Raw genomic sequence first — 18196 nt, 5'->3', positions numbered from 1 at the left:
CAAAATTGTCCCAGCCACCCCCACTGATGACTCAGACTACATCAACTCACTTTGCACAGACTACAACTCACTTTGACTCAGACTACATCAACTCACTTAACACAATCCAGCAGTTACCCAGCAGAGTAAACTGCTAACTTCCGAAATATCTCAGCAGGAATCAATTCTTTTGCACCCTGAGTCATGCTGGGCACAGCAAACATCCTCAGAGAGGCAAAAGATTTAGGTCAACAGGTTTTAATGGAAAAAACTGACACTACATTCAGCTGGAGCTGTGGCGTGCTCAACACTTTAGAAAACAAGGTCACTTACCTAATTGTCTAAATAAGGGGGTTTGTGAGCAAGTTTTCAAACACAAAATTGAAAGCTTTGGCTGCAGTATGAAGTATTCTCTCAGCGTTATTTATTAAGCACAGTAAGGTCTTACGTTCACAAGAAATTTCATGAAAAAAATTCACTGCAAGAATTTTGCCTGGCTAAAGTGACAAACAAGGATGCAAAAAAGCAGTTACTATTGCATTAGCAAATCTGTGCACTATTTATACAACTCCAAGAGAACTTCATGTCTCTATTCTGACCTCAGTTACAATCTTTCTTAGGGGAGCATACATGAATAGGAGTGAACGAAAACAAGAAGGCAGCTCATATACTGTGGACAAGTTATGTTCATTATAAATTTAAAAGAGAACAGAATAGCTCTCATTGCTTGCTACGAAGACTGGTAAAAATAGGTTTTGTCTACCTATTTTTATATTTGTTGCATTTTTAATCCACACATATGGCTCTATAGCCAAGGCTTTATGTTTCTTTTGGTAAAAAGGAGAAAATTTAGAACTCTATGTGGGTTAACACAGTTTGTGTGTTGTGTGTGTCTGTGTGTTTATGTGTAGCAAAAACTTGCACAAGAGCAAATTTGGCAGTTCTAAGCAACAGCGACTTTAACAACAACAGTAATAGCAATGTTAACAATAAAAGTAACAGTAGCAGACAGGAGTTACTTTGCATTGACTATCACTATTCAAGACAGAAAATTTTACCATTTCTGGGAATGAGATCAGGGAAGAATAAAACTCTCTGCTCACCGAAAACACAAATAAATTTTGACATTTGTTTTACTGAGAAATACTCATTTTTTCTGTGCTTTGGAGCCGGGAACTGAAATTAGCAATTTTCAGACATGTATCCTTAGTGGTAGAAGTGTGGCATTTCCATACTTGGGGAGTAACCTCAACACATTTGCCTTGTTCCTCATGTGTTCTTCCTAATGCCCATCACTAGCTGATGTTAGAGACAAGGCATCATGCTGAATGCATCTGGCCCTAGAGTTCTCTTACGTGGCACACACCAGTAAAGAAAATTTCAACTAAAATAGTTAAAGTTTGACAAAATTCTAGGGAATCAAACCCAAGATTTTTATACTGAAAAGCACCAATCTTTTAGCGGAAAGAAAAAACACCCCATCCCCAGAAATGCCATCACCTTATTCACCCTCGGTCTTAAAGCATTCAGCATAAAGGCAAAGGAGGATCCAGTTTCAGAGAGCAGGGCACACGTAACAAACATGACCAGGTGAGGTCATTAAATTAAAGGTCATAATTAAAGTTATGCTTCACATAGCAGAGCAGGTCAGTATGACCACAAGAAAGTCAGGCCCTCTGATGCAAACTTCTTTCCCCACTGTCGCCCTGTCTGCTGGAGGTGGAAGGAAGCCGCCTCTCTGCCCACCCTGAGAGGTTCAGCCATCTGAGATATCCACACACTAGTTTTCTACAGAGGTTTCTGGGCTGCACTGGACCCCACAGTCTTCTCCAAAAGCTCAGTGGCAGGAAATAACATTTGAAATAATTATTGAGCTAAATATGCTGCTTTTTTTTTTTTTTGTGGTTATTTATTTTTTTTTCTAACTCTCTCTTCCTCATGAATACTGCAGGACCACACAGATATGTAGGACCTGAGTAATGACTGCCTTTCAGGGCTCATTACCGAGTTTGGATCCCAAATCTGTCATTAAGCTAGCAAGGGGAAGAGGTCAGGGAATGCGGGGGAAGAAGGGGTGAAGAGGTCACCTGCGCAGGGGGTCTGTCCCTGTTTGCAAAGCAGATGTTGCCCTCTGAGACTTTAGGGATCCGTTCCTCTTAAGTCACCAGATGTTGCCCATGCTGTTCCTCAAATCCAGGTGGAAAATTCCATCATTAGGAAGAAAATTAGGAACAATTTTACTGGTAATTTATAAGCAACAATATGTAGATGGAGCTCAGATGTACGTGTGGCAACCAAATATGCACAATCGATTTATTCTCTCAATGAACGCTGCCATGCCTGATTCTAGATTATCAAATATCACTAAGATGTTCCAGTTCAGATATCACTGAGTTTCCAGTTCAGATCTTTACAAATGAGAGCCAGCTGCCAGGTTTAGACTGGATTCAAGTTTGCTCACATTCACAGGAGTCTGCATGCACGACTATGTTTTAAACAACTGACATTTCACAACAAGATTAGACAGACTCTAACATATCAGTTACAAATGCACACAACAGGGCTTGCCTGCAAACATTTTCATTCAAAACCAAGCCCTCATCTCCCTGCAGCAGGAGTGTTTTGCCATCATTCAGCACAGCTCAAAGGAAGTTGAAAAACCCATGTCATGAAGCACAGGAATGAACTCCCACATGCATCCCCTAGACATGTCACCATTCCTTGTCTGAGAAAGTAACAGAGGGTGCCCAAGGTTGGGTTTTTTTTTGCATTTATCTTTATCATTGCCCAGGCACAATTCCTACAGCTGAGTTTTGGAAACCCCTGTATCTTGGAAACAGTATAGCAGCTTTCCATGTAAGCAGCTAATGAGCAACCAAAATTTGTATTCATGGAAACCAAGAGCATTTACAAAGCTACACAGAAACACCTACCCATTTTTCCTCCTAATAACATTCTGGCAAATAACACTTGATCTTTTACATCAGTCTCCTGACATCTGATGATGATTATAATACCATACAGCTAGTATGAAATTTTAGCACTTGGGATTCTTCAGTTGATGAAACAGAATAGCAAATACCCAACGTGAATACAGTCAAGCAATCACCATGTGACCACAAAACAGCAGATAGCCAAAGATAAATCCCACTGGCAAAGGTTTACATTTGTTTTTCTATTTATTTAAATACCTATCTCCTGTTTCAGAGCACAATGTGGAACAGAAAAGCATCCCTGGTAAATTCCCATTGAAACAACATCTTTAAACCTGTCTCAGATATGCACTGAACTTCTGTTTTGTTTGCTAATGAGGGCATGTTCCTTACATACTTCACACCTGGCTGGACACTGGAGTTTGAATTATTGGAGCTGAATTAGTCAATGTCACACTTAAGAAACAAGATTTCAGCTGAAGTGCAGCTTCTAATGCACTTACAAGGAGCAACAGTATTGCTAAAACATTTGTGTACAATGGAAACATCCACAAAATTCTGTCAGAAGCAACTGGAATTTCCAGTAAATGAAATGGAAAGGAGCCCTGCAAAAATAGAAATCTATAATAATTTTAGATCACTTGGGTAAGTCTGAATACTATCTGGCTCATAAGAAGCTCTGCTCCACAAGAAGTGAGTTTAAATCACACTACCTGAATTAAACTACCTGAATTACATTCGTGCCTTTGAACAATATGCCTTCAAATACATTCATGTCTTTGTCTTTATGATCTTAGAAATCAAAAGAAAAACCTATCAACATCTATGAAAGTAAAAATGGTGGCAATCAGAGCGCTAGTTTAGAAGTTTAGACTAGGACATGTTTTAAGTTAAAAGGAAGCTTCCCCACAGGACCATAGTGTGTCTTAGACCCAGTGCTGGAAAGTGTCTCATGGAAAATGCCAATCTCTCCCGAGACCCATAGGAAGCATCCCACTTGTCTGGGTAAGGAAAACTGGACATCTTAACTACATGGCAGACAAGTCAGGCCTCATTAATTTTCTCAGAACACCTAACAGATATCACTGTTTTCAATTCCACTTCACTTGCAAAGCTTTCCACTCCTCCAAACCTTTTTGTCCTGATGGTAGCTTTAACACATGGTCTTTCTGAACGTGACAGTAAAATAAAGAGCCATGCCTTACCATTGGTGTCCGTGATGATAACACTGGCTTTAGTACTGTCATTCCCTAGTTTGCTGCTCACTCTGCATGCGTATTCCCCAGCGTCAGCCAACGTGGCTCTGTAAATGTGAAGCTCAGAGTATTTCCTGTGAAATCAGAAAAAACATGTAAACATCCTGTACTTGGAGCAACAGTCACTGCATCAACTAATGCCCTCTTTTTTTACCTCTCAACAAAGAGTCTTGTCTTCCATTCTTACAGACAGATTAACACTATCTAGGTTTGAAAGAAGGGAGAAAAATAAAAAAATATCTCTCTTACAGGCTGCTGGAAAACCGGCATATTAATGAACTCAAACAAAGGTACTTGTTCATGCTTTTCTGTTTGAGAGGAGTCTTTTTCTTAAAGGAAATCTGAAAAACAACCTTCCTCTCTCGGCTGAATTGTTGGCTATCCAGATGCCACAGAGATGGGTGTAATATTAAAACAGATTACCCTTTCCTACAGGTTCATATTGCCAGTAGCAGAGTTCTGGGTAAGTACTGTAGTTTCCAATATCTGACTAAATAATCATGAGATTAGGATGCACCACTCTCTTTAACAACCCCTGAAACTCCAATAGTAAATCACTCTCCAGTGCTAACAAAAAATTATGGGCAGAAGCACAATTTGCATGAAGCTACATTTTGTTCCTGGCTCAGAGACATAATTTAATCAGTCTCCAAGGTTTTAAGATTAGATTTTAAAATGCAGAACTCCTGCCTACCCATTAATTCGGTAGGAACATGTTCTGGTGTCATTCAAGGGGTCCCCAACTCATGTGATGGCAATAATCCCATTACCTATACCGTGGAGAATTACTAGCTTGGGGAAAATACACACATTATTGCTGTTCCTAGTTTCTGTTTAAAATAAGTGCTTTGAGGGAGTTTTTGCCTGTAGTAAAGCTTGCTCATTTATCTACAGAATAGTCACTTAGTAGAGTGCAAGAGCATTGGCCTCCCTAAACTGGCCTAAGCCAACTTGAAGGACTAATCCCCAGTAGGCAGGAGTTCTTCACTCTAAAAGCTCACAGTCACCAGCATGTCTAGTGATGAGTGCTGAGCTAAGCAATCTTTGGGGAATTGCTTTGCTTCAGCACAGACATGTCTCCTAACTCTCTGTGCAGAAATCACAACCGGTTACCTGTTCTGGGAATCATTGACCAGGGCTGGGATCAGATTAAAAACAAGCCTGTTGTAGCAAGGGGGCTTCTAGAGGAACCAAAATGTTCAATGACACTTTCCAACCCATCCTTGTCAGCCATCCCTCCCTCCTGCACAGTAAACTATCTCATCTGCTATCAAACATCTGCTTATCAGCAGCTCAGCCTTCCCTGTCTCTACACGAACGTCCTGCCATTGAAGAGTCAGCACTGTTGCCCTCATGGGATGAGAGCAGTGTACTAGGTGGACCACAGCTCTGGCAGAAATCCCTATTACAAGAGTTTCCCCTCATGTCATGAAAGAGGGCTGCTCTCTTCAGGCCAGTGGGCTTGCAAGAAGCAGGAGCAGCCAAGCTAGGATTAGCCAAGCCAACTATTAGGACTCCCTTCTCAGACAAGTTAGGAGCTCAGTTCCCAATGCCTAATTAATTAATTAGATTGCATTTCAGATGGCATACAAGAACAGACTCTATCTGGTGACAACCATGAATATGTGAGACAAACGTGGTTGAGACACTGACAGAAGTGTCCTGGAGGTGAAAGCTACTGTCTCTTTGGGTGGGAATTCTGCACCTGACTAACAGCTATACTTATACCACAACAAAAATTGTCTATATGGAGAGCAGGCTTACAGCCTCAGGGTGCTTCCAAAGGCACTGTAAGCAGGCTCAGTTTTTGAGGAACTTGCTTTAACCCAATGATAAGCCAGAAACACAGTGGCAGCTATATCACTTTTATTTGGGCTCTCACTGTATGTCTGCTGCAGTCTCTTTTTCTCTCTGTATGATACCAAGCAATATTGATGCAAACCACCTTTGTGGCACTCCTGGCTTTTAGAAGAAACTCTGCCCTCATGTTTATTTTTATTCTCTTTCTTTTACACGGTAACTATGGGAAAATGTGAGGAATTGTGTCCTCCTTAATGATTTAAAGATTATGTTAAAATAGGTGAAGCAATCATATTTATTACAAATCTACTTCTAACGAGCCAAAGGAGTTTTCTCTCTGAGAGCAGGAAAAATAATATGAATATTTATAGCTTTAAGAATATTATCAAGACATATCAGGACAGAATTCAAAACACTCAGAGCAGAAGCTGACTTATTAATGTCTGTAAATGAAGCAGCTCCCTAGCAAAACAGTACTCCAACAATATTCACTTAAAGCCCCAGATAAGGGATTTTGTATTCAAATGCTTGTCTTTTTCTCAATCTATACCATGCTACACCAACAAATGTCTTTTCCTCTAAGATTTACTTCTGCTATATCTTTAGCTCATCGCCACTATGACACTGCTGAGCTTGTATTCATACATGAGAGGGAAAGAAATACATCCGCAAAACGCAGTCCCAGCCCACCTTATCTGACTGCTTGAATTCATTCTGCTTCCAGCCTCCATCTGTCATCCAGAATTGCCTGTCTGCGGGCAAACATCCAGGCTAAGCTTGGATGAAGCCCAAGGTACAGGGCACTTGCACACAAAGTTTTCTCATGCACTACTGCATCCAAAGCCATTAGCTAGGCAAAGTGGCAAACACCTTCCCTCTGCCCAAAAAAACCCAACCCTGATAAAGGATTTTCTCTTTGTGTACTGAAGAGTCTGACTCTGTACAGCACACTACCAAAAACAAAAACACGCAGGCTTCAGCTGGGTTTTAAATCAGAAAAGGAAAATGCAATGATACAAGTATAAGCAGACAGGCATGGGAAAGTTAGTCAGCAGGTGAAAAGCCCTTGTCTGATGCCTGATTTTCTCTGTATCTCCATTGACACAAAGGAATAGCTTAGATCTTGGACACAAAAATCAATCAATCATGGCATCATGAATCATCAGCAATCACAAAAGCAGCAGAAACTCACTGACTGCCTGCTCTTACTCCATGACAAATTTGAGGTAAAAAGTGAGTGCTTCAAATGCCTTTCATTAAAATTTAAACTCATTCACTTTCTCTTGACTTCCCAGCATAACGAGAAGAGGCACAGTCATGTAGTGTGATTCACCTGCTGTACTGTCATGTCATCGCATGTCGGGGCTCTGCACCCTCTGAAATAACCACCCAGAAATCATCCTAGCGAGCTTAGAAGAGTGATCCCCCTGAGTTCATTTTACATGCAAGGCAGTTTTCAGAAGGCTAAGCTTTGAGGAAGCCTGCACTGCTACAGAGTCTTCTAAACTTAAAAACCCAAGAAAACACAGTCAGCTCTGCCCTACTTCTGCAAATTCTTTGAACCAGTAGTATTCACACTGGCCAAATGCACTCAATAAACACCAATCTGCAGTATTATATTATCTTTTCCACGCCTGCTTCAGGTGACAAGCTAAGGTGTTTGTTTTCGATTTCTGAGCTAGACACTTCATCATTCTGCCAGATATTTTTGTAATTTAAAAAACCTAAAGCTAAATAGCCAGGACTCAGAAACATTTATTTTTCTCCCAACAATGAACAGGTTTTTTTCTGCCATCACACAATGAGAAAGGTGATTTCTTGCAAAAAACGACTTTACCAAAAGTAAAGTCACTTCTGGTCATTGGGCACTACTTAAAACTTTGTGAGGTTTTCATAAATACGTAGAAAATGTTATTCTCAAGTGTTAGGATTGAAGGAGTCAATAAGACTGTAGTACCCTGCATGCTAATGGTTCTTCAGAAACATAGCCTACTTTTTATGTAGCCATTTGACCTTTAAAATAGACATTAATTCCAGACAGCTTAATAACATCTAGCCTTCCTAGTTATGTTTCCCCTACTTGGTAACAGTAAGAATTCACACTAAAATGCTTGTTGTAACAATATGGCAGCATATGAGCATGACTAACATTTATCAATGTGCTGTCATGAAAGAAACCTAGAAAATAAGCAGGAAAAAAAACCTCCTTGATCATTGATACTCCTTTCATTTGCAATGGGATCTTTTTAATATGGCTTTGTTTACTGTAATCTGCATATCTTTTTATGCATTCATTTGCACTGCATTTTTCCTCACTTTCCTTTAGCTTTGTAACACATGCCTGTCCCACTTTTTACCAAAATAAAATCTATCTCCTTTTAAGCTGTTCACATCTACTTAGTCCTGGAAGCATAAATAAACAGCAAAAGAAGAAATAGCAAAGCACTGATGTGTTCCCAAAATAAAATCTCAAAGTAGAAAGGCAAGGAAAATCCTTCAGATGTCAGCAGACACTCCTTGTCCTTCCCATTTTTGCACTCTACATCTAGTGATGTTCACATCTCTAACTGGCAAGTCTCTTCTATTCCACACCAACATTTCTGTTTTAAAATGGAAAACAGGAAAGAGAAATTCCAGTGATGAGTGACGCCCTCGTGGCTGAGTAGCACACAGGAGTGTGAAATCCAGGTCAAAGCCTACACTCTGCCCACTTACAGTGGGGGAAGAGTACTTCAGATTTCCATTTTCCAGAAAAAGCCCCGATTTTAATGTTTTTCATTATTGGTCTTTTAGGTAATTTTAAACATGTTTTGGCACATCAATCTGAAAAATAGTCTCACACATTCCACATGCGTGCTCTAATCAATAGCTATTAGCTAGTTTCCCTTCTGCCACTGTCTCAGAGTTTTGTGGGGAAAAAAAAAAGAGAAAGAAGGGAGCTGGCAGAAGGTGGTTAATGATTCAATGCTGAACTGACAAAGCCGAGCCCCAGAAGGTGAAATCCTGGCTCCAGTGAGTTTGGTCAATCAGCATAAGCCAAAACATAAGAGGAGAAAACACTGTTTGCTCCTCACGGGCAGCACTGTGTTGCTGGGGAAGCTGAGGGCCGGGCTCTGACCTGAACATTGTCTTTACAGAATAGCCTGAAAATACAATTCTGATGGAGACATATGGCCCCACAAATGGGTCCAGACAATTTGCCAGGCTATCTGCCACCTGGAACAGCTCCATTTCGCAAACACTGAAAGGAGACATCATAGGTTCCTTCTCGCTGTCTCCGTGACCGTGGCATGGGGGTGGCAGTGATGCTGCTCTGCCCCCCTCCTGGTTTCACCTTATGCCCCAGGCTGGAGAGCAAGAAACCGTAAGGACAAGACTTCTGTTTTTCAACCAGAATAGCTCTGAAAGGTCAAGTGCTTGTTTAATTTTGGATGTTGTTCTGCCTAATGAGACGAGACCTGACAAAAAGTACAGGAGCACTTGACATCCTGGAAGGAAAGATCTCTTGCAGAGCCCACCCCAAATCTTCTGTGCCTTGTACTAAGAGAAGGCATGGCCCAGTGAAGCAGAGAGCAGCGTTGCCTACTGAGGAGAAGTCAGAGCTGAAGGGCTGCATGCAAACAGATTTTCATAGCTTCCTTTGATTGATGAGTGGCCACAATTGAAACTTTTTAATCTAAAAAACGATCTGGAGACCTAACAGCAAAAGCCTTCTCATGTCTCAATGCAGAGAGAGAACACATTGTGTAGCTTCTTGTCCTTCCACCCAGAAACAAGGCACCAGACCATCTTTTGGCATTGGCTGTCAGTCACATGTAGGGGACACTCTCCCCTAGCCAGGAGGATGAGATTTGCAGGCTTTGCTAGTCATCTGACATCTGCTAGATCCCTGCCTTGTTCTGCATGTGCTGGAATGCCTCTGGCAAAGAACTACTGCAAGCTTGCATAAGGCATTCAAAGCTCATGCAGGCAGCATTCAGCCCTTCTTAAAGACTAGATTGCTTGCAAAGCACATCTCAAAAATATTTCCACATCTACATTGATTTGATGATTTAAAATGTTCTTGGATTTTAGACAATAAACATAAGGTACTTCTGTTCTTGTCAGTAGTTTAAAAATGGCCTGTCTCCAAGGTTTGCTGGTTAAAATTATAGCCTTTGGCTATCAGAAAATAAATAGAAATTGAAAAGGGGAAATTATTTATGAAATATTTATACTATACTATCACTGCACTCATACATTCAAGAAAAACGATGTCAGTGTCTGTTTCCTTAAATTTTCTTCCTCTGTAACTCACAGCTTTTAGCTTTCTGATACTGCAATTAATTACCTCAATGCTTGTGTTCTGGTGAACAGCTCTCCCCATCCCTCCCAGCCTCGCTTGTGAGAAATGTCTCTGTACTTACTTTTGTTTTTTTGGGATCTTGATATTTTCCGGTCTGTTTTTTTTGGTTATTTCCTTTCCATTCTTCAACCATTTGAATCTGAGCGCAGGGTACTCTGAAGTGGTTTCACACCTTAGCACTAGCTTCTGACCCACAGCAGCCTCTTGGTTTTTCATTTCCTTCAATTTGGGAGGCACCGCTAAAGAAATAAAAGAATGTGATGGTGATTAGGCCATTCTCAGAAGGGAAAACAGTGCTAACTCGAGTTGAGCTAGGCAAGCCACACAGAGCAACACCCCAACCAGACTAGCAATGCTTCTATACCAAAACCTGAAAAATAAGGATCATTTGTGTGTTGTGTGTATCATCTTTAAAGCATAATGACAACCTATTTGGGGCCTTTGGAGTCCTCCTACATGGGTCTTACAACCTGCAAGCCATACGCGGCCTTAGCAAGAACTAAAGTGCTGTTTCAGAATACAGTATAAAGCACCAGCAACACTTAAGTGATCGTGTGCACCTAGACACAAGGCAGCACGCTGAGGTAGGCAGACTTGGTAGGTAATACAAAAAGGGAAAGGGAGGGTGTCTTGCTGCTTTATTCATTTTGACTGCTATGAACCAGTGGCTATGCAAAGGCTCCAGGTGCAACTGATGCGACAGGGAGCTGAAAACATAAATTTAAGCTCGATAGTTTCCCTAATCTGAGGGAAAGGCTTTTGCTCCAGCCGAACACTATAACCCACGTAATACACCTACCTCAAACCTCAGCTTGGCCATATCCTTTCCCTGAGGCAAGAGATGACAGGCTTGGAAGCCCATCAAGAGAATCAATATCAATTAAGGGTATTTTGGACCCAGAAGGGGACACTGCATTGATAATGCTCAGCCAATAGCTCCCACACACTGAAGGGCTCCAGCTGATGCATCTCAATTTCTACTGTGTTGTAGCAACAGTGTTTCTTGTGTGGGTAAATCCCAAACCACTTAGGGCTTTCTAAGTTAAAGACCTCTAGTATTTCACAACCAGTACTGATCTTTGAGTGCAGGCTTCACAAGAGGGTGCAGTTCCTCTGTGAGACACAGCACTTCATTTCATCCCATGGGTTAGGTGCAAACCAGTCTCTACCGTGCTCCAGTATTGAGTCAAAACTCCTAGTTTAACCTTCCTTCCTCTGGGGCTTACGATTATGCCGTTACCACACAATCGGGGAGGGCTACTACAGAGAGCTACAGCTGGTCAGCGGATGGGTGACAGCATGTGAGTCCATCCTGGCTCAGCTGTGCCCCGTTGCTGGTCTGTACCTCTGGGGAGCCAGCACTCCCATGCAGCACCTCTAGCTGCAGCATGATCTGTTTCTTGAACTGCTGCAATATTGTCCAAGGAAACAAATGGCCAGCATGGCCAAGTGACTATCCACAACATGCAGATTAGGAGTGTTCATCAGGACACCAACAGGTCTCCAATACGGTCCTGTACAAGAAAATTGTTTTAACAGCCTGGAACACGCTTGACTGTATTTTGATATCTGTTGCTCATGTGTTTGTGGAGACCTGCTGATGTCAATTGCCCTTAATTATTATCCCAATCAGACAAAAACTAAGCAGCACTGCCATAATTATGAGAGGTGTGTATAAAGAACTGGATACACACATGTCCGATAGGTAGCTGCCTGCTGCAGAGAGCAGCATGACCTGTCCCACACGTGAGGCAACCTTCCTGATCCCAGGAAAGCCCAGGCAAACCATGGAAAGTCTGATTTTCCTGGAAACCTAGCACACAGAATAGTAGCATAAGCCACGGCAGTTGGGAGAATGTGGTCTGCAATGGAAAAGCAAACGAGGTGGCATCTGCTGGGCCACCAGCAGAAGACAGGATAGGGACAGAGCAGCCTTCAATAATCAAAAGACTTCTGATCAAGAAGAAGGTGACAACTTCTTCCACGTGTCTCTGCTGGTGTGGAAGACAAGTCCCTGGCAGGAAGTCTTAGGCTAGACATCAGCAAAGCATCTGAGAGGCAGACCTTCTCTGAGGAGGGTGTCCGTGGAGCTTTTACACACGGGATAGGCACACATGTCAGGGTTACACTGGGACGGATCAGGTAAGGCCCAGGATTTCATGACCAGAGAGAAATCTCCTTAAAAATGTCTCCTCATATGTTAGTTTCCATTTCCCACCCTCCCCCCCCAGCATAATTTGGGAAAATCCAGCACGTTCCCAGAATGCTACTAAAACAATTTTTGCTTTCTGAAAAACAAATGCCCACACACCATTCTGAAACCAATATGTTAAAATATATATACTTTTACAAGAGTGTGTGTGTGTTTGTATATACACATACATTTACATAAGCACACATGTATAAATATTCAGGCATTTACCCAAAAGAGATAAAGAATTTTTGAAAAATACCAATATTTTAATTTTCCAACAAAAATAATTAGCATTGATTAACAGCCTTACTACTGAGGTTTGTGTTTATAGTTTCACTCTGTCATTAAAGAGTTAAGGTTATAGTCCTTTGTCATTACGTAAGAAAATGAGATGCAGAAGTGTGAAATAAAAAGGCAACATTCCTTATTTTAACGTATTTCACTTATTAGTCTTAGTACATAGCTTGCATAAATTAAGAGAATAACCACAATTGCAAGCAACAAAATTTTTGTCTTGAGACTTCAGCTGGTTATTGATTCTCCTGTCAATGTAGCAGTGTGAAACTGGGAATAAAAGGGAGGTGCCATTTTGTTCCTGAATTTTATTTTAATTCAAGATTATCTGCACAAAATGACTTGCAGATTTTTTCCTCCATCAGAACTGTCAACGAAAAAAAAAAGTGTTAAATTAATATGCTCAACTCTTGCCATAATTCAGGAGTTACCAGGAAACATAAAAGAGGATTTAATCAATGGCAGTGACCCTCACTAATTCACAGTAACTCGCTGTCCAAGCATGCAGGCTCTCCAGGGAAAGCAATAAAAGCTGTTCACAGACATTACAGAAAAGAGATCGTTTCTTCTTTTTTTTTTTTTTTTTTCCTCCTTTTCATTTAAACTATGTTTGTTTCCTTTCAGCCACAGTTTTGCCAAAGTTAATCGGACCTGCCAGGCGTATGAGAACGCTTGTGCTGATAAAACTACACCATTGTGCGCTTGGATGGAGACCAGCTACAGCTGCTGCTGCTGCAAAAGGCAGTTGACTTTCATCACCATCTGTGCCAACTCCTCTGGTGCTGGTAAGACAGGACCTCGTCCGAGGGGTAAAAATGCCTTGAAAGGAGGCGAAAACACTTGCAAGGATAACTAGACATCGCTCCCCCTGTCATCTCCCTCCCCTCGCCTCTCCGCCCCTTCTCCCTCTGTCCCCGGGGCACCTCCCGCCAGCCTGGCTCCCTTCTGCCGCTCCTCGCCGCACCCGCCAGGCTGCACAGATCCCTGCACTGGCAGAACGAGGGAGAATGGACAAGAGGAACAGCTTCTGCACCTCCCATGCGTGGATGGAGGCCGAGGTGCCGGCTGGGATGGGACGGCTCGGTCAAAACGTGTTGCAAAGATGGAAGGGGCTCTCGCAGCGTTTGCCATGGGTCAGTCGCGTTTTGGGCAGCTCCGGTACACGTGCCATCCATCACAGGATGACGAGGGCCAGGTAGCAAAGAAAACAGACAAATCCCAAAGAGAAACAGCAGAAACAAGCATGGAAGCACCCTGAAAGCGGCGCTGCTTGAACTGAAAGTTCAAGTGGGATCTACTTTATCCGTACTCCTTGTGCCAAAACCTGGGAGGGCCTCTCGTTTTAAGAGTCGACCAGACACACACAAAGGCACCCACGTTTAACGCCAAGCATTTCACACTCCCTGGTCAGGACCTCTCTCTGTGACCCACAGACCCCCCCTGGTTGGACAGACCCTCTCAGAAAGCAACAGGGGTGATAACAGCGGGAGAGGGCTGTCACGCTGTGACGAGCCCTTGCAAAGCGGCGGAGCACTTGTGCCAGCAAAAGTCCTGCACTGTTGGAAGGGTTTAACAGGCAAAAAGCATGCAAGGTGTTAGCTCTCTGCTTATTAAGATGGCTTGTGTCATTTTGTTATCATTTTTTTTCAGAAATGTATGTCTGCTGGCCTGCATAGTATCACTGCAGATAAGGAACACACATTTTCATATTCTCTCTGCAAAAGACTCAATGATAACGTATGACTAGAGATAACTTCTTCTCCCTGGACTTCGGTGAGTTTGGCAAAGCACAGTAATCTCCTCACCCTCAGCGTTTGATTGTATAGTTAATCTGCATGGAAGCTCAACACATTGAACAAATTAAACAGGAAACCTGCAAAATATTATCACACAACTACAAGCTTTCAGCTGAAATTCCATGAGTGGTTGTTTTTTTCCCCTTTCTTTTCCTTTCCTAGGAAGGCACAAAGACTTTTAAGCGTCTGAGCAAGGGAATGTATTAGACATGCTTGCCAGTAGGCACATGTGCACAGTTTGCTGTGCAAAATTGTGACCAATAGCTCGGTGAGTGGTAATAGAAGCCACAAGAACAACATCCATTGCCTTGGCCTCAGACTTGCTTTTTTGTAGCATAATGCTCAAGGCAGGGCAGTAATGCAAGACAAATTACATTACTTCCAAAAAGCCTTTTTCCCTTGCATATGAGATTGTAATCAAGCTCAGGTTTACCATCAGCAGGGCAGATTTTCTAAAGCCTTTGGTATAAACCATAAAAACTACACTTTAAAATGTATACTGCTCTTGCTTACACAACTAAAAAAAAAGCGCGAAAGTTCCATTTTTTTCTGTTGGTTTTAATCCTCCTATTATTCTCTCAGGCAATATTTGGATTCTGAACACTTTTCAAAATCTGGCAATTTCCTTCCAGCATGCTGAGCCTCTGTGCAAATTACCTACACGATAAAACACTGCGAGTAATGATAGGAGATAATCCCACACAACCAGCTCTCCAAAATACCAGAGTAACTGAACACAAGTTGAGAGATTGGAAAACCAAACAAATCATTTAGCTACTTAAACGGGAGTTTCTCAGTTCTGAACTCTTTTGAAAATACTGCCAGATACATTTCAGCTTCTGGGTCTTGGTATGATTTGAATACTTAGGTCTGTGTAGAGGAGCAAAAGGAAAAATGCAAACCTGACATTTGTCTTGAGCATTACACATGAAACCAAATTCCACAGTATCTCATTCTTCCTTGTGATTTTAAAATGAAATTTTTGCAGTAATTTTAGATGTTGTAAAGGCTAAAAGAAACGGGAATGCCACAGCAAGGGCTAACAACATGGTCAGGAGCCAAGAAACACAGCAATATGAAGGGATATAGTACTACAGCCATGTCCTTTGAACACTGGACCAGTGACAAACCAGCAAATGCTACTATAAATCAGAGTAACTACTCCCAAAAGCTAATCATGAAGCCAACTGCGACCCTGGTCACCCTGACTGGGAACTGCTCATCTAAGGCTACAGAGCGTTTGAGTCTAAAATCAGTGAGCCTGGCAGGTTTAGGTATGACGGTGTCGAAGTCTCATTTAGTCCTTTCAAAGTAATGATGCATCCTACAAACTCACCGGTCTCACACAGAGTACTCTCATAGAGCATTTGTTTATTCGGGGTGAATTGCTTTCCAGTACAGGGTATGTCATGCCAGTGTTCACGGGTATCGAGCCCTAGCCACAAAGCTGCTCTCTGAGCTTGCATTAATCCTCTTTCGTTCTCTCTGTCAGAAGCCCAGTAAGCCCTTCCGATGAGAGTATCATGGGCCAACTCATAACACAACCTTGGGAAGGCACAATTTTCAACACGACATTGAAAATGGACACACAGAAGCACTGTACAAATGGAGAAGGTCTCACGACTCCCCAGTTCACTGTGCAACTAAAAAGCATTTCCACTGGAGCCAGAAAAAGGATGCTAGTGACAAACCAGCATGTCTAGAAGTATCATGTCCATGAGGGAAGCCTGAGAGCGCCCATTTATTCAGCATAACAAGATAATTCCAGGCTGTCCAGCCTCCTGCAGTCACTCAAGATATCAGTTTCTGAGCTTAGACGTCCTCAGAGACAGGGATCTGTGTTCAAAGATAGGAAAATGTAGGTTTCACAAGAGAAGCTGGGTGTGAGCAAGCATCTAACCTAAAGATCACAATTTAAAGGTCAACACTTAATTTATTTACTGATGATTGTGTCTGCAGGAACACACTGCCTGATTGCATTAAATACTCTCTCCTCTTGTTCACAGTGCTTCAGCTGACTCCAACTGGCTGCATCCCTGATAAACTTTGATGATCATGTTAGACTATGTCAATACAAAAACCTGATCATACAGACTGAAAATGTGGGGACAGTGCAAAATAAATATACTTGATATCCAATAAGCGAGTCAAGGACAACTGCTCATAAAGTCAATATAAAAATCTGCAGGTCCGTATTTTACATACCTAAGTGCATAAAGGTGGACTCCAGAATCTTTATCTGAGCACTAAAATTAAAGCAATCCAATGCACAGAAATGCTATGCAGGCATAAATCCCATGCACTTCAAGGGGACTTGCAAGTACTCAGTGATTTTTTTTATTTTTTACATGAAGCCTCTTTTGATTTAGGAGCTGAATTTCAGGACTGCACATTAAAAAAAGTTTGCCTCAAATTGTGTGCCTTGAAGTCAGATGAGGGGAAGAAGTGCAGCTTGTTGAATCATACTTAAGTCTCTTTCTCTTCTTTGCTCTCCAGCATAAGTATTTTCATCACTGATCTCTATCTTTGCTTGAAAAAAGGCATGCAGTAAGTCCTCAAACAGAGACTAGCACAGCTGAGAGAACCACCTAAAAGCAGAGGCTGTGAGTGCACTGTTAACTTGGCTGGGTTTCAGACTATGCCTCATGGCCAGACTTGGAAGGTTCACCAGATCACTGTGCTGAGAGGCACACAAAACTTGAACTTTAGGTCTCAGCTGTGGTATGTGTGAAGCCAGGTTGGTGTGCCCTGAGATCATGTTGGGAAGAATAAAAACAAATGGAGAAAAAAAAAAAAGCAAGGAAGGAAAGATGTGCAAGGCAACGATACTCTCCTTTGGTATAATTTCAGAAGTTATTCCTCTGGATTACTGATGAAAATCCAGTACTTGGGTAACTCTTTTTTTTTTAATCTTTTTGGTAGAATTGACTATTTTTTTTTATAGCATCCTTAGAGCTTTATCCTTTCAATTTGAGGGCTCAAAAGTGCTGCAGTCATCTCCTCCTCTCCCTCTCACATTCCGTATTCTCTGGCAAACTCCTTTATTTGTCACCATCAGAAAACACAGAGACTCCTTCTGTGTGTCAAATTCTATAAGCTTTTCAAATCCTACGCGCTATCTCGTATTTTATAACTCTTGTTTCCATCTCCTCTGATCTCAGTTGCTTCTCCATCCTCTCAGCATCTCTCCATAATGCTCTTTCCCTTCATGCTGTTCCAACAAAGCTGGGAGCTCACGTACAAAGGACATAAGTGATTGCTTCCCCTGGATCCTAATCATAGAAAGGCCCATTTTTTCTACTGGCTTACACTGTTTTCTTGGCTTTGTGGCATATTCTGATTTTGCAAAAGTTCTACTTCACAGACAAAAGCGTACCATGCATCAGCCAATAAATAGTGCAGACCCCAGTGGAGATTAAGGCAGGCCTTCATATTCCTCAAAATCTTCCTCATCCTCTCGAGGCTGTGGAAGCCTTAAGAGAAAGAATAACACACATGCAGCAACATTGCCAGCACATTTCTTGGTGCCTGGTCAGAGACCTTCCTAATTAAGCATGCCAAATTGTCCTTACTCCCAGTGAGAGCTCAGTCATATATGT

The 18196-nt window shown here is 41.9% G+C and overlaps 1 protein-coding gene across 2 annotated transcripts in view; it reads right to left on the bottom strand.

The window, feature by feature from the left end:
- NRG1 (neuregulin 1) overlaps positions 1-10544 on the bottom strand; it is a 147817-nt gene extending 137273 nt beyond the window's left edge. For both annotated transcript variants that reach the window (XM_086628982.1, XM_086628983.1), the window contains exons 1-2: positions 10375-10544; positions 4118-4242 (exon numbers count right to left, since the gene is read on the bottom strand). In XM_086628982.1, the coding sequence (XP_086485108.1) occupies positions 4118-4242; positions 10375-10529 (280 nt within the window). In that variant the 5' untranslated portion in view covers positions 10530-10544. The remainder of the gene's footprint in view (positions 1-4117; positions 4243-10374) is intronic.
- Positions 10545-18196: the final 7652 nt, after the last annotated feature.

This window comes from Tauraco erythrolophus, chromosome Z (assembly GCF_009769465.1).
Source record: "Tauraco erythrolophus isolate bTauEry1 chromosome Z, bTauEry1.pri, whole genome shotgun sequence".
In the NCBI taxonomy this organism is placed as follows: domain Eukaryota; kingdom Metazoa; phylum Chordata; class Aves; order Musophagiformes; family Musophagidae; genus Tauraco; species Tauraco erythrolophus.
The sequence above is the reverse complement of the archived record's forward strand: the minus strand, read 5'-3'. Positions and strand labels throughout refer to the sequence as shown.